Source organism: Rhinatrema bivittatum, chromosome 8 (genome assembly GCF_901001135.1).
Source record: "Rhinatrema bivittatum chromosome 8, aRhiBiv1.1, whole genome shotgun sequence".
NCBI classification, from domain to species: domain Eukaryota; kingdom Metazoa; phylum Chordata; class Amphibia; order Gymnophiona; family Rhinatrematidae; genus Rhinatrema; species Rhinatrema bivittatum.
The window spans coordinates 239,692,770-239,708,113 of record NC_042622.1 but is presented as its reverse complement, the minus strand read 5'-3'; the positions used below and the strand labels follow the sequence as shown (position 1 = coordinate 239,708,113).

Sequence of the window (15,344 nt, the reverse complement as noted above, 5' to 3'; positions counted from 1 at the left end):
TGGACCCCATCTCATCGACAGCCAAAATGATCAACAGGGCAGCGAGGCCACCAGTGGACCCCATCCCACGGCGGTCAAAATGAAGAAGATGATTGCAAGGAGGGAACCCATTCTTCTTCTCCTCTATGCTAGCGTTCCTTATTCAAATCATGTGCAGCTAGCACTACTCTATGCTGATCTCATGATGCATGAGATCAGCATATAGGAAATGCTAGCCCCACAACATTTGACTAGCGCAAGGGCCGGTACCCTTCCTGGGTGAGTGCATGTGAATAGGAATCTGCCTCAGTTGTGTGTGTGTGTGTGTGTGTGTGTGTAAAAAGGGGGGGGGTGGCTGAGTGGTAGGTTATATGTCACAGAATACACAACACATTTAATTACAAGTATAGAAGCTTAACTTATAAGTCTGAGAATAAGCAATCAAAGCCTAGAGTTTGCATTAAAGAATATGTACACAAAATACTTCCTCACAGTTCCTGATGTGAGATATTTTGGAAAATCTGGAAATACAACACATTGGAAAATCAGCAACAACTCATTGGTCACTTCATTAACCACTAATGTCCTATAGGGGGCTGATGAGTAATGATGGCTGGCGCCGGCCATCCAGTGCTCCTGCCATGTGACAGGGGCCGGCCAATGGCACGGATACCCTGTCACATGGTAAGGGCAAAGGGGCATCGGCGCCATTTTCTTTTAGCGCAGCTGATGCCTGGGAACGGGAAATCGTCCCCCGAGGCCCCCCTGGACCACCAGGTAATGTTAAAAGGTTTTGGGGGGGTCGGGAGGGTGGGGGAGGCTAAGGGGGGTCAATTTAAAGGGTCGGGTGGGTTTTTTTTTATCGGGCCATCGGCGCCATTTTAATTAGTGGCAGCCAAAATGGCGCTGATGGCCCGAGAGCGGGAGATCGCGCCGGGAGCCCCCCCCATTGGACCACCAGGTAATTTAACATTTTGGGGGGGTTCGGGAGGGTGGGGAAGGGTAAGGAATTGGTTTTAAAGGGTCGGGGTGGGTTTAGGGGTTGTTTTGGTGTGCCGGTTTTCCCGCCCTCCCCCAAATAATTCCCGTGCCCTATTTAACGATTTAGGACGATTTATGACGATAAATCGGGGGCATTTGTATTGTATCGTGCACTCTGATGATTTAGGACAATTTTAAAATTATCTGACGATAATTTTAATCGTTCAAAAACGATTCACATCCCTATTAATTATTGGGTGTCTGCCATTTTTTATTTGTTTTATTTGTATACTGTATTGAAGACTTTCTTTTTTATTAGTATGGTTTTACTAATAGGACTGATTTATATTCCTTGATTTTATTGTTTGATTATTTATGAGGACTGGTGATGTTTGTTTCTCCATTGATGCATTACATGCAGAGTGTGGCTTGTTGCAGTTTCCAATTCAGTTTCTGTCTATATGTTTCTATTTATATGTTATGGTCTCTTTATTCTGTATTTGGTGAGGGTGAGCCAGTGTTCTGCATGTTTAACTGAGGTGGGGTATTCTGCTAGCTTGCAGTTTCTATGTAGGGATTTATAGCAGCCTGGTTTGTTCTGTTTTTTCCACAAGACATATATTGGAGTTCCTGTAAGTACCCAGATCAGTCCAGACAGCTGGGTTATGCCTCCCTTCCAGCAGGTGGAGTCGGAGAATAAACTGAAAAGGCACCCCCTGATAACCCAGTGTGCCATCTGCGGTCCCTCAGTATTTCTCTGACTCCAGCAGGTGGAAGACAGCATACCCTGCGGTCCTGATCTTACTAAAATAATTTTTTATTGAATCTTTCTTGAATCTTTATATTTCCTATGTGGCCTAATGACTAGATCAACAACTTAGTGAGAATATATATATACAAAAAAAAAAGGAGTTTGGATTATTCTTCTTACTCACCTCTTAATGCAGGCATAGCTGAGCCGTGGGGCTTTCAGCATACTTACCTGGAGAGCTAGTGGCAGCCCGGTGAGTAGGGGAGATTTACTGGTGGGCCGGTCCCTCTCCCCTACGTGGCAGAGAAGTTTTCATCCCTCTGCATTCAGGGTCGTCTCCATTTCCCTGCTCGTTGGAAAAAAAACAAAACCTGAAATAAATAACGAGATAGCCTGCGTCTTTCCCGGGCCTCCAGAAGGGGTGAACTCCTACCCGGGCAGTTTATTTTTTGTGGGGCTGTGCTGCCATGCCACGAGGAGTGCAGTGCTCCTCATGTGGAGAGTCAGCTGCACGACTTTCCCCCGACGGCTTGTGCTCCCGTTGCTTGCCAGGGGGCGAGGGTCCTTTTCAGCTGCTTCTCCCGGGCAGCAGATCTATCCCGCGGCCGCAGGGAGCGGCGAAACGGGGGCTTGAGGGGCCCGGCCAGTTGGTCCCGTTCTCACGAAGCGCGGGAACAACGGCCATTTTGAATATTTCCCCCGTAGAGGAAAATCAGGGCTCCAGGGAAGGAGACTTCCCTCCTCCTCCGCGTTTAAGCCCGGTGCCACCCCCCGATGATGTATCTCAGCCTCTGCCTCCTCCTCCTTCCTTTGCTCCGACGGAGGGGGCCTTAAAGCGGCAGCACCCCTTTCCCTCTCAATTTGTGCTGCTTTTGCAGCATAGCCTAGTGGTTAGAGCACTGGACTATGGACCAGGAGACCAAGGTTCAAGTCCCGCTATCGCTCCTTGTGACCTTGGGCAAGTCACTTAACCCTACATTGCCTCAGGTACAAAAACTTAGATTGTAAGCCCTCTGGGGATAGAGAAATACCTACAGTACCTGAATGTAAACCGGTGTGATATCTCAATTGAGATGAATGTCGGTATATAAAAATAATAAATAAATAAATAAATAAATAAATAAAGCCTACATGGAGGCAGAGGCTGATGATTTACAGCTACCTCAGCCATCTAAGAGACCCAGGTTTGATCTTCCGGAGGTTCCTTGTGCTCCATTACCTCAACCGGTCCCTGATCAAGGGCCACTGCTGGATTTGTCGGCTGACCCCACGCCCCTGGACCCCCTTCATCTGGGCGATCACCTGGGCAATGACGTGGATTCCGCCGCACCGGTGGAAGGGGATGATCCACGGGTGCTTCGCTTGTTTAGGAGGGAGGAGTTGAATCCTCTCATTCCACATGTTTTGGCAGAACTGGATTTACCAGTCCCACAGTCCGGGATGGATAGACATCTTTTCCATTCAATCCAAGTCTTTTACAGCTCATGACTCGAGAGTGGGATGTTCCGGAGGCCACTCTTCGCGTTACTAGTGGATGGAGAAGCTCTGTCCGCTTCCAGACGAGTATTTGGACCTTCTTAAGATTCCCAAAGTGGATTCCACTGTATCGGCTGTTGCCAAGCATACTACCATTCCAGTGACGGGCGGCACTGCCCTGAAAGATCTTCAAGACAGAAAGCTAGAGATACTTCTTAAAAGGATCTTTGAAGTGTCTGCTCTCAGAGTGAGGGCAGCGGTTTGCAGTAGTTTTATGCAGGGAGCCACCCTGCGCTGGGTTCAGCAACTGCTTACTGCACAGGAGCTACCACCAGAGGAGGCCGAACAGACAAGACCGCCTGGAAGCAGCTGTTTCCTATACGGCAGATGCTCTGTATGATCTGCTAAGAACCTCCTCTCGAGCAATGTCCTCCGCAATGGCAAGGAGGTTACTGTGGCTGTGCCATTGGTCGGCGGATTCCTCTTCCAAGTCTCAGTTGGGTTCCTTTCCTTTTAAGGGGAATCTTCTATTTGGAGATAATCTGGAGCAGCTCAACAAGGACTTGGGAGACAATAAGGTTTACAAATTGCCGGAGGACAAGCCTAGGTCTACTTATCCTTTCAATTCCTATCGGGGTCATTTTCAAGGCCAAAGGCATTTTTGTTTGGCTAGGGCACTGTCTTTTCCTTCTCGGCAAGCTCCCTCAAGATCGCAGGCTTGGGCATGCTCCTTTCGGGGTAGGCGACCTCCCCGAGATGGTACTTCCCAGGGATTCAGCAATAACAAGGCGGCACAATGAAGGTGCGCAGGCCCATTCCTCCGTTCCGGTGATCAGGGGCCGTCTCTCTCTTTTTCGAGGGGAATGGCTCAAGATCACGTCTGATCAAAGGGTCTTAGACATTATAAGTCGCGGTTACGCTTTAGATTTTGCTTTCCCTCTACGGAATCTTTTCATGGTGTCTCCTTGCAGGTCTCGAGTGAAAAGGCAAGTGGTGCTTCAGACTTTAGATCGCTTGAAGGCCCTGGGAGCGATCATTCCAGTCCCGCCGGGGGAGTGTCGGACAGGCAGGTATTCCATTTATTTTGTAGTCCCAAAAAAGGAGGGCTCCTTTCATCCCATTCTGGACTTGAAGAAGGTCAACAGAGCCCTGCGGGTTCCCCGTTTTCGCATGGAAACCTTGAGATCAGTCATTGCGGCCATGCATAAAGGAGAATTTTTGGCCTCTTTAGATCTGACAGAGGCTTATCTACACATCGGTGTACAGGAGCATCCTCAGAGGTTTCTCCGGTTCATGGTGCTGGGGGATCATTATCAATTTCAAGCGCTACCATTTGGGCTGGCGACGGTGCCACTTGTGTTCACCAAGGTCATGGTAGTGGTAGCGGCATCTCTGCGAAAAGAAGGGATTCTGGTTCATCCCTATTTGGACGACTGGCTCATTCGGGGGAAGTCGCAGCATCTATGTGAGCAGGCGGTTCACTCGGTGGTGCTTCGGCTTCAGTCCCTCGGTTGGGTGATCAACTTTCCCAAAAGCCAGCTGATTCTCTCGCAAGAATTGGAATTCCTGGGTGCCCGATTCGACACGAGAGTGGGCAAGGTGTTTCTACCCGTGCAGCGAATGGACAAGTTAATGGCCCTGGTTCGGCGGCTGCTGACCCTCCCATTGCCCATCGTCTGGGATTATTTACAAGTTCTTGGTTCTATGGCTTCTACTCTGGCATTGGTCCCATGGGCGTTTGCTCATTTGAGACCTTTGCAGAGGGCGTTGCTTTCCCGTTGGGATCCCAAGTCCGAGGAGTTTCACCTTCAGTTGCCTCTCCTGGATCCAGCCAGGGGCAGTCTCCAGTGGTGGCTCATACCAGAGCACTTACAACAGGGGATGGATTTGGAAAATCCCCAGTGGCTGATTGTCACGACAGATGTCAGCTTCTCCGGTTGGGGGGTGGTTTGCCAGTCACTCTGCTCAAGGTCAGTGCTCGGTTCCCGAGTCCAGGTTGTCTATCAATTGATTGGAAACCAGAGCGGTTCATCTGGCATTGCGCAGCTTCCTTCCCTTGATCCGCCATCAGTCGGTGAGCATCCTATCTGACAATGCCACCATGGTAGCCTACATCAACCGATAGGGCGGAACGCGGAGTCGGCTAGTGGCCGCCGAAGCCGACAAGCTTATGACTTGGGCGGAGCGCAATCTGCAGGGTCTGGCGGCGTCTCACATAGCCGGGGTCGACAACGTCCAAGCAGACTTTCTCAGTCATCAGCAGCTAGACCCCGGGGAGTGGGAGTTGTCCGAGGAAGCAATGCAACTCTTGATCCGGAGGTGGGGAGTTCCCCACCTAGACTTAATAGCGACATGAGTAAACGCAAAAGCAGTACGGTTTTTCAGCCGCAGACGGGAACACGGAGCAGAAGGGGTGGATGCTCTAGTCCTTCCCTGGCCCAGCAATGTGCTTCTCTGTGTTCCCTCCTTGGCCTTTAGTGGGCAAGGTGCTCAGACGGATAGAGCCGCACAGGGGTCAGGTAGTCCTCCTGGCTCCAGAGTGGCCGCAAAGACCCTGGTTCGCGGACCTGATCAACTTGGCGGTCGAGGGTCTCTTGCGTCTCGGCCACATTCCGAACCTCCTCCGTCAAGGTCCAGCATTTTTCGATCAGGCGGATCGCTTCTGTCTAGCAGCTTGGCTTATGAGAGGCGCCAGCTGAGAAAAAAGGGATACCCTGAGTTGGTGATTTCTACTCTGCTTCGCACGCGTAAGACTTCCACATCGCTTACTTAAGCTCGGGTTTGGAAGGTTTTTGATTCCTGGTGTACCAGTTCTCAGGTTGCCCCACGAAGGGTCACGATAGTACATATTCTGGAGTTCTTACAGGAAAGCCTGAAGAAAGGTTTGGTGTACAGTTCTCTTCGTGTTCAGGTAGCGGCCTTGGGCTGCTTCCGTGGCCAGGTGGACGGTACTTCCCTTGCGGGGCATCCAGATGTGGCACGTTTTCTGAAAGGAGCCAAACATTTGAATCCTCCAGTACGACAGGTCTGCCCTTTGTGGAGTTTGAACTTGGTTCTGCGGGCACTATGCGATTTGCCTTTTGAGCCCCTCAAGCGGACCATGTTAAAGGATTTGACACTTAAAGTGGTATTTCTCGTGGCTATTTGTTCGGCGAGACTGATATCAGAGCTTCAAGCATTGTCGTGCCGGGAGCCGTTCTTGCAGTTTTCGTTTTCGGGAGTTTCACTTCGGACGGTGTCGTCCTTCCTTCCGAAAGTGGTGTCGGCTTTTCATTTGAATCAGTCCGTTGAGTTACCGGCCTTTTCAGATTTGGATTGCGATTCCTCTCAGGCTCAGGAGTTGCGAAAGTTAGACATTTGTCAGGTCCTTCTCCGCTACTTAGAATTGACTAATACTTTTCGGTTGTCAGACCATCTCTTTGTTCTATGGAGTGGCCCTAAGAAAGGGCAGAATACATCCAAGACTACTATCGCCCGATGGTTGAAGGAAGCCATTGCCTCGGTGTACATATGTAAGGGCCGTCCGGTACCTGATAGTCTTAAGGCTCATTCTATCAGATCTCAGGCGGCGACTTGGGCGGAGAGTCAAAATGTTTCTCCTCAATAGATTTGTCGTGTGGAGACTTGGAAATCCCTGCACACTTTTGCTAGGCACTATCGCTTGGACGTCTGGGCTCCAGATACGGATTGTTTTGGTACCGGGTCCCACCCCAGTTAAGACGGCTTGGGTACATCCCAGCTGTCTGGACTGATCCGGGTACGTACAGGGAAAGGAAAATTGGTTCTTACCTGCTAATTTTCGTTCCTGTAGTACTACGGATCAGTCCAGACGCCCGCCCAGATGGTTGGGTAAGTCCGTCGATTTCCTTTCTTTGCTTTGCTTCCTGCACAGAAGATTTGCAGATGCGAAGATGTTCGTTAGACTGTAAGGTTTGGAAGAAGCTATACTCCTTACAACTTCCTAGTTAGTTCTGCCCGTTGGGACCATTGGGAGCATTAGTTTTTTGTCCAGTCATTGGCTGTTAAATTGTTCAGGGGTTAAGTTGAGTTTTCTTTCTGCTTGGATATTCATTATACTGAGGGACCGCAGATGGCACACTGGGTTATCAGGGGGTGCCTTTTCAGTTTGTTCTCTGACTCCACCTGCTGGAAGGGAGGCATAACCCAGCTGTCTGGACTGATCCGTGGTACTACAGGAACGAAAATTAGCAGGTAAGAACCAATTTTCCTTTTTAAGTCCTGATGTAATATATGCATTTTTGCCTTTTCAATGATAGGATTGTTCCTGTTTGAGTGCTGGCAGTTAGTACTATTTTCGTATGGGAAGTTTACTAAATCATTATTGTCATTCTGTTTACTCACGACTTTCGAGGGTCAAACCCACACCCAACATATTACAATAGGTCTAATACCATATGGGTTTAGTAGGTGGCACCATAGCAGTGCATGCATTTCTATACCTCAAAATGGTGCTGGCTATGGGGCCAGCCAGCGCCATTTTTACATAACAGTTAGTGGATGACTCCTGCCCAATTTTGACATTAAGGTTCAGGGAAAGTGTCAGTTTTAAAAGTTTAGATTGCTGGAGGGAGCATGGCTTTTTCGGTAGGGAAGGGGTCCCGCGACGGAGTGTGAGACTGACAGTTTCTACTGTGTTTTGGTTACCAGGAAAAAAAAAATTCTGTGTTTAAAAAAAAAAAAAAAAAGGGAACCAGGAGGGGCAGGAGGGGGGGAAGCCAATAATTGCTAGCACTGTCCCTACCAGTGGCTGCGGGGGGGAGGGGATCCCATCCCATCCAGCAAGAGAGGTGGAGGAAGGTGAGTGACTGAAAGGGAGAGGATGAGCGGAAGGGAGGAGGTGAGTGATTGAGAAGGAAAGGAGGGGTGAGTGACTGAGGAAAGGGAAGGTGAGTGGGATTGAGGGGGTGAGGGACTGGGAGGTAAGGAAAGGGGGATGAGTGAGACTGAAGGGGGGAGTAAGAAGAGAGGGTAGAAGGGTTGTGTGTGTGTGTGTATGATAGAGAGAGGAGAAAGTTTGTGCTTTTTCTCCTCCCCTGCTGCCCCACCTCCTTTCCAGTATTCCTCGACTTTCTCAGGATGCCTGAAAATCAAAAGTTCCAGGTATGCCCACTGCATCCAAAGATCAGAGCGGATCTCTACTCGAATGGAAAGATGCCATGTTGGAACTTTATCTCTTAGAGCGTAAATCGCTTCCACTGTCTTCACAGGCCCAGCGAACTAAATTCAGCAATGTGTGGTCTCCCATTCTTCAGTCGCTACCTTTAAATGCCTCAGACCTGACCCACTACTCTAGATGTTGTTAAGTACTTTCTTCCATGAGTATGTTGGCTTGGCTGCCCATCTAGTATCCATATTAATATTCTGTTACATGGTGCTATGAGGACAGTATTCCAGTGCTTGCATGCTTATCCCTTATCCCTTATCCCTTGTATCTTAACCCTAGTTGTTGACTAGTGAATGCTTGGACAAGTGCACACCTGAGCGGAATGGGAGGGAGGAGGGAAGGTGATAGGGTGGGGATTGAGCTGGGGAGGGTGAGGATGGGTTGTTTTGTTTTGTTTGGTATACTGCTGATATTATATAAGAGTGTACAGAACTGTTGATGGTTTATGGTTCACAACTGGCCCTTTTGGTTCATTACTGTTTGGTGTTAAGAACCTAAGTTTTCTTTTCTAATCTTTGAATGCTGTATGCCTCTTCTAAAACTTTAATAAAAATCATTACAAACAAAAAGATCAGAGCGGGTTACATAAAACCACACACACTCTTCCACACCCTGTTTTACAAATGAATAATTCCAGCTTTCTACCCACCCTGCCAGCTGCTGTTTCCTGCTCTAGATTTAGACATTTTTCAAACAAGATGGTCCTGGTCTAGGCCTATAGTAAAACACTTTTGAAAATAATGATGCTTATTTGTATGTATGTTTTTATACCACTATAAGGGATAATAAGCAGCAGTGCCAGAGAAGTCTTTATCCTCTCTTATTTTCTTTCATTTTCTCTCCCTTTGTCTTTCTCTCTTCTTATCTTTCCCACCATCCCTCTCTCACATATTTGTTTTTCTCTGGGACAGGATAAACCTTTTTGCCTTTGTTGTGCCCACAGGGGCTGGGGCCTGGCTGCTATGACACCTACAATGCCAACATTGACTGCCAGTGGATCGATATTACAGATGTGCCTCCAGGAAATTATATCCTGAAGGTAAAACCTGCCTTGCCACTATACATTCTTCTGATTGCCACCACTTTCCATTTTGGTTTTATTCTTTTGTGGTAGTGTGCCTCTCTATTTGTCTAATTTGGCTTTTATGGGATAACATGACCCATGTATCACTCAAAAAATTTCATGTATTAACCTCAGGCTTCAGCTGCCAAGAGTTTGCATTATCCGATTCATGGCTGCTCACAGACCTGCAATGGGATGAGTGGGTGGGGGTCTGGTGGGGGTCTGGTGGGAGAACAGCAATAGTGCTTATGTTTTTCTTTCCTGTTAGGTGACAGTTAACCCGAACTTTGCGGTGGCAGAATCCGATTTTTCTAATAACGTGGTACGGTGTGAAATCACGTACAGCAGGAACTTTGTAAGCACCAGGAACTGCAGGATCACAAGGTAAGGGAGAGAGACGTATGCTTTCTCAGTGCTGGATTGATTCCAGGCCTCTCTTTCTGAGCCATTGGACTTTGAGATTTGCCACTCTTTCTACTGGATTCCCTGAAAATGCTGGATTGCATTGGAGCAATCTACGCGTTATCCCCAAGGTGATGGACCTGTGAGCGTAGGGTCCCATCTTCAAAGGCCTGCTAGGAAGCTCCTAGACTGCAATATTTTTTCGCACAATTCTTCATCCTGGTCCAATAAAAAGATAGTTTTTTTTTTTTTAAAACTTAGTAAAAATCCTACAGAAGGTTCAGTTTTCTCCAGGTCTGCTGTATCAATAAGAACATAAGAACATAAGAAATTGCCATGCTGGGTCAGACCAAGGGTCCATCAAGCCCAGCAACCTGTTTCCAACAGAGGCCAAAACCAGGCCACAAAAACCTGGCAATTACCCAAACACTAAGAAGATCCCATGCTACTGATGCAATTAATAGCAGTGGCTATTCCCTAAGTAAAATTGATTAATAGCCATTAATGGACTTCTCCTCTAAGAACTTATCTAAACCTTTTTTGAACCCAGCTACACTAACTGCACTAACCACATCCTCTGGCAACAAATTCCAGAGCTTTATTGTGCGTTGAGTGAAAAAGAATTTTCTCCGATTAGTCTTAAATGTGCTACTTGCTAACTTCATGGAATGCCCCCTAGTCCTTCTATTATTCGAAAGTGAAAATAACCGAGTCACATCTACTCGTTCAAGACCTCTCATGATCTTAAAGACCTCTATCATATCCCCCCTCAGCCGTCTCTTCTCCAAGCTGAACAGCCCTAATCTCTTTAGCCTTTCCTCATAGGGAAGCTGTTCCATCCCCTTTATCATTTTGGTTGCTCTTCTCTGTACCTTCTCCATCACAACTATATCTTTTTTGAGATGCGGCAACCAGAATTGTACACAGTATTCAAGGTGCGGTCTCACCATGGAGTGATACAGAGGCATTATGACATTTTCCATTCTATTAACCATTCCCTTTCTAATAATTCCTAACATTCTGTTTGCTTTTTTGACTGCCGCACACACTGAACCGACGATTTCAATGTGTTATCCACTATGATGCCTAGATCTCTTTCTTGGGTGATAGCTCCTAATATGGACCCTAACGTTGTGTAACTATAGCATGGGTTATTTTTCCCTATATGCAACACCTTGCACTTGTCCACATTAAATTTCATCTGCCATTTGGATGCCCAATCTTCAAGACTACAAACCTCAAATTTCTCTGAAATAGTAAAAAAAAAAAAAATAATGGTGTCTTGTGTGACAAGTCCCCTCCCCTTTTCTCTTTCAATACTTGGTGGTATAGAATCAAGCCCCTTGGGAAAGAGCTAATCTTGCAACTTGCCTCTTGAGCTTCAAGATTAGAAACTACATCTGCAAGGGTTCTGGGGAGAGAAAGACCCCACCCTATACCCCCCCCTGACTGACTGTTATTGTGGTGCACCTCCAGAGCCTGGGCAGGAAGAGGAAACTCCCATTTTGAGGATTTCCTGTCTTCTGTAGCAGGGGCGGTTCTACAATGAGGCAGGGTGAGGCAGCCGCTTCAGGCGGCAGGATTTTGAGGGGGCAAAAAAATACCTCTCTCAGAACACCGTTGTGGCCTCCGCCTCACCCTGCCTGCCTCTACCGTGGCTGCCGATCCAGGCCAGCGGCGGCTGAAGAGAGGAGGGACGCTGTGGACTGCCGCCAGAAGAGAGGAAATGACGCTGCAGGCCGCCACTGGAGGCCAGGCCGGTGGCGGCTGAAGAGAGAAAGGGATGCTCTGGAGGCCAGGCTTACTGGGCCGAAGAATGAGCAGAGGCGCCACGTGAGAGAGGAAACTTGTGGGTGGGTGGCAGTTAGCTTTGGGGGCGAGGATGCAGCTTGTGAGTGTGTATGAGAAGGGTTGTGTGCATTGTGTGTATGGAAGAGGGAGAGAAGTGAATGAATGTATATGTGTGTACGCATGTATGCGTGTGTGTGGAAAAGGGGGTGGGGGGCACGCCATCTCCTCCCTCGCTTCAGGCAGCAGATTGCCTTGAGCCACCCCTGTTCTGTAGGCAGAGAGGTCATGATGAGACAATTGACTTTATTTTAAAAAATCATTCTAGAATATTCAGTGTCTTCCACACACATACACAGGCTACATATACACACAAGCCCTCTCTCTGTCTCTCTTTCACTTTTTCCCTGTCTCTAGTCTCCTCTCTGATTTTTAAGGCTGTCTCTGAATTTAAGCGGTATATAAATGAATAAGTACATTTGTGGTTTGCTAAATGTGCACTTCCAAAAATTCCATTGCTAAATTCTTTTCTCTCTCTCTCTACAGTTTCTAACTGGACTCCCACCTGTCCTAAGAACCTCATGGACTTTTCCCAGTAGTAACTTCCGGAAGAACTCTACAGGCGGTTCGTTTTTAATGAGGCGCTTTTTTCATTTTGTAATATTTTCTAGTCTGCTATTAAACTTGATTCCTAGGGCTGTGGACTTGTGTGTGTGTGTGTGCGCGCACGAGTGAGAGAGAGAATGTGTGAGAGAGTGTGTGTGTGTGTGTGTGTGCGCACGAGTGAGAGAGAGAATGTGTGTGAGAGAGAGAGAGTGAGTGTGTGTGTGTGTGCGCACGAGTGAGAGAGAGAATGTGTGAGAGAGAGAGAGAGAGAGAGAGTGTGTGTGTGTGTATGTGTAAGAGAGAGAGAGAATCCTCACTGGACCTCCATTATGAAACCACAGTCAGTGCTTCAGGTATGTCTCCTCTTCCCTAGATGGTAGCAGCTCCATAAATGTCCATCTAGTCTCCTGGGCTTTAGATAAGGCGGAGCAAGGTGTTACAGACTCACAGTCCTTTCAGAAGAAGGGGTATCCATAGAACTTCTGCACAACAAGCCTGCTTATCCCACACCGGTCTTTACCTTCCTCTTGCCAGGTGCTCCACTCTGGAAAACAAGATGAATGCCCGTCTTCCCATGTCCCACTGAGTGTGTGTCAGATTTACAGTACAACTTAGATGGCGCAAAATATGACACTGTCTCTCTGTTGTTTCCTCTATTGGTCCCATTTCTAGGTTCCCTTTAACTTTTGTTCCACATTTTATTTTACAAAGTAAAGGCGTACGCTGGTTTGCTTTTAAATCTCCTTCCCTGATACCATTCATCAGCTGTCCATGCTATATCCATGTACTGCCTGTGTCTGTATGATTCATGCTCACTCAGGGCTTTGAGGAGAGTCCATGCTGAAACTGCTCACTTACAATCAGGCTGATACAGAAAAACGCGCGGGAGAGCCAGCGAGCGCGTAGGCCACTCTCCTGGGCGCGCGATTCAGGAGGGTGGCCTATCAAATTAGGGCCTGCAGTAAAAAGAGGCACTAGGGACACTAGCGCGTCCCTAGCGCCTCCTTTTTGACAGGAGCGGCGGCTGTCAGCAGGATTGACAGCAGACGCTCAATTTTGCCGGTATTGGTTCTCAAACCCGCTGACAGCCACGAGTTCGGAAAATGGACATCGGCATAATTGAGCGTCTGTCTTCTGACCCGCGGGCCGATTTTAAATTTATTTTTTTTAAATTTTAAATTTTATTTATTTTTGGGGCCTCCGACTTAATATCAGCCGCGCGCATGTTATAAAATCCGGGGTCAGCGTTCGCAAGGGGGTGCACAATAGTGCACCTTGAGTGGGCCGAGCCCTTGGGGAGCCCTGCTGGCTTTCCCCGTTCCCTCCAAGGCTGCTCCGAAATTGGAGCAGCCTCGGAGGGAACTTTCCTTCCGCCCCAGCCATCTTCCCCTCCCTTCCCCTACCTAATGTTCTTAAATGTAAATGTTGATTTTAACTACTGACTGTAAAAGGTTGTTGTAACTGTAAACCGGAGTGAAGGCTTCTGCCAAACCTCGGTATAGAAAAAACTTCAAATAAATCAAATAAATAACCTGCCCCCCAGCCCTACCTAAACCCCCCACAACCTTTATTTTATAAGTTGCGCCTGCCTCTGTGCAGGCGTAGGTTGCGTGCGCTGGCCAACAGCCGGCCCGCAATCCCGGGCACAGTAGCAAATGGCCGCTATGCCTGGAGACTCCGCCCCCAGACCACCCCACCCATGCCCCGCCCCTTTTTTCAAGCCCCGGGATTTACACGCGTCCCGGGGCTTTATGCGCGCCGCCAGGCCTTCTGAAAATAGGCCCGGCGTGGGTAATCCCCCCCCTACGTTTACGCGCTTAGGGCTTTGAAAATCTGCCCCATTGTTTGCAAAAAAATCTAGATAAGGGAATACCAGCTTGCACTGATCAGACAGTCACGAGGCCGTACATACCAGGGAGTACAGATCCAGTTTAGGGTAATCCCACCACTACACACCAAGGCAATTCCACTTATACATGTATTGCACCTTATTGAACCTGAATACTAATATGTTGGAAGCTGCCTTGAGTATTATATGGAAAGTTGTGCTAAAAATCCAGAAATTAATTTAAGTTTAAATTACACACTCAGATGTCCTTCCAAGTCCCACTTTGGTTACTGACGCTGCTGATTAAAGAGAAAGGAGATACAAACACCTGAAAGAGTTAAAGACCTGATGGGCCAGGTCCCAGAAGGAATCGTTTCTGTGCTGTGATGACCTAGAATGGATCAGTGGACCCAGTAGTGTGGTTGCCCTTTCTAGTTTATTTGCATGTTCCAGAGAAAAGGTTAATAAACAAAAAAAAAAAATATATATATAAGGTGATCCCTTTTTATTGCTGTAACTTAACACATTTTTTGACTGGCTTATTCTGTTTTGACCTGAGGAAGGGTGTGTTAGCTACTGAAAGCTAGTTTCGGAATGAATTAGGTTAGTCCAATGAAAAGAGTTTACCTTTATAATATTTTTACTAGCCTTTATTTTCACAGATCCAGAAACAAATAATATTATGGTTCAGGGTATGAGTACCATGACAGGATGGGCAACTCTGGTCACTATTATTTGGGAGGGGTGAGAGGGAAGAGAAAGTATTTCATTATTTGTATTCTCTGACATGACATTTCTCTCATCCCCCTGTAGCGCACAACATGATTTTAAAGAAGGTATTTGTATATCTTTCCCTGGAAACTAAATATGTCTTCCTGCTGTGGTCTGCCCTAAGGTCTTGTTCTCAGAGGCTCTGAAGTCTTCCAGGCAGTTCCCTTCTGCGATCCCTTTTAAAGAGAGACCAAGAAAAGCAGACATTCCCCCCAGGGGCTGAGAGCTATTGGCAGGACTGCTGTCTGCTAAGGTCTCCTGTCTTTGGCTTCCAGTCCACCCCTGAGCTGCTTAGCGCTAGAAAAGTCTCCCACAGTTACTGAGTGCTGAGGTAATGGTCACCCAGTGCACCTCCATCCTCACCCAGAGCAGCTCTTGCATTTGTGCTAGAACCGGAGGATGGAGACGCTGCTCCTTTCTGCACAGACCGCTGACCCCACTGCAGGACTGAGCACATTTCCACCATCACTTGGGTGCTCCTCCTTGGTTTTGTGATTAAGGGGTGCTGGGAGGA

General features: G+C 47.7%; 1 protein-coding gene across 1 annotated transcript in view; it reads left to right on the top strand.

The window, feature by feature from the left end:
* Positions 1-12,322, top strand: part of LOC115098022 (protein-lysine 6-oxidase-like) — a 38,082-nt gene extending 25,760 nt beyond the window's left edge. Inside the window, exons 5-7 of the mRNA XM_029614297.1 lie at positions 9,316-9,411; positions 9,704-9,819; positions 12,172-12,322. Coding sequence (XP_029470157.1) covers positions 9,316-9,411; positions 9,704-9,819; positions 12,172-12,178 — 219 coding nt within the window. The 3' untranslated portion in view covers positions 12,179-12,322. The remainder of the gene's footprint in view (positions 1-9,315; positions 9,412-9,703; positions 9,820-12,171) is intronic.
* The last annotated feature ends 3,022 nt before the right edge of the window (positions 12,323-15,344 follow it).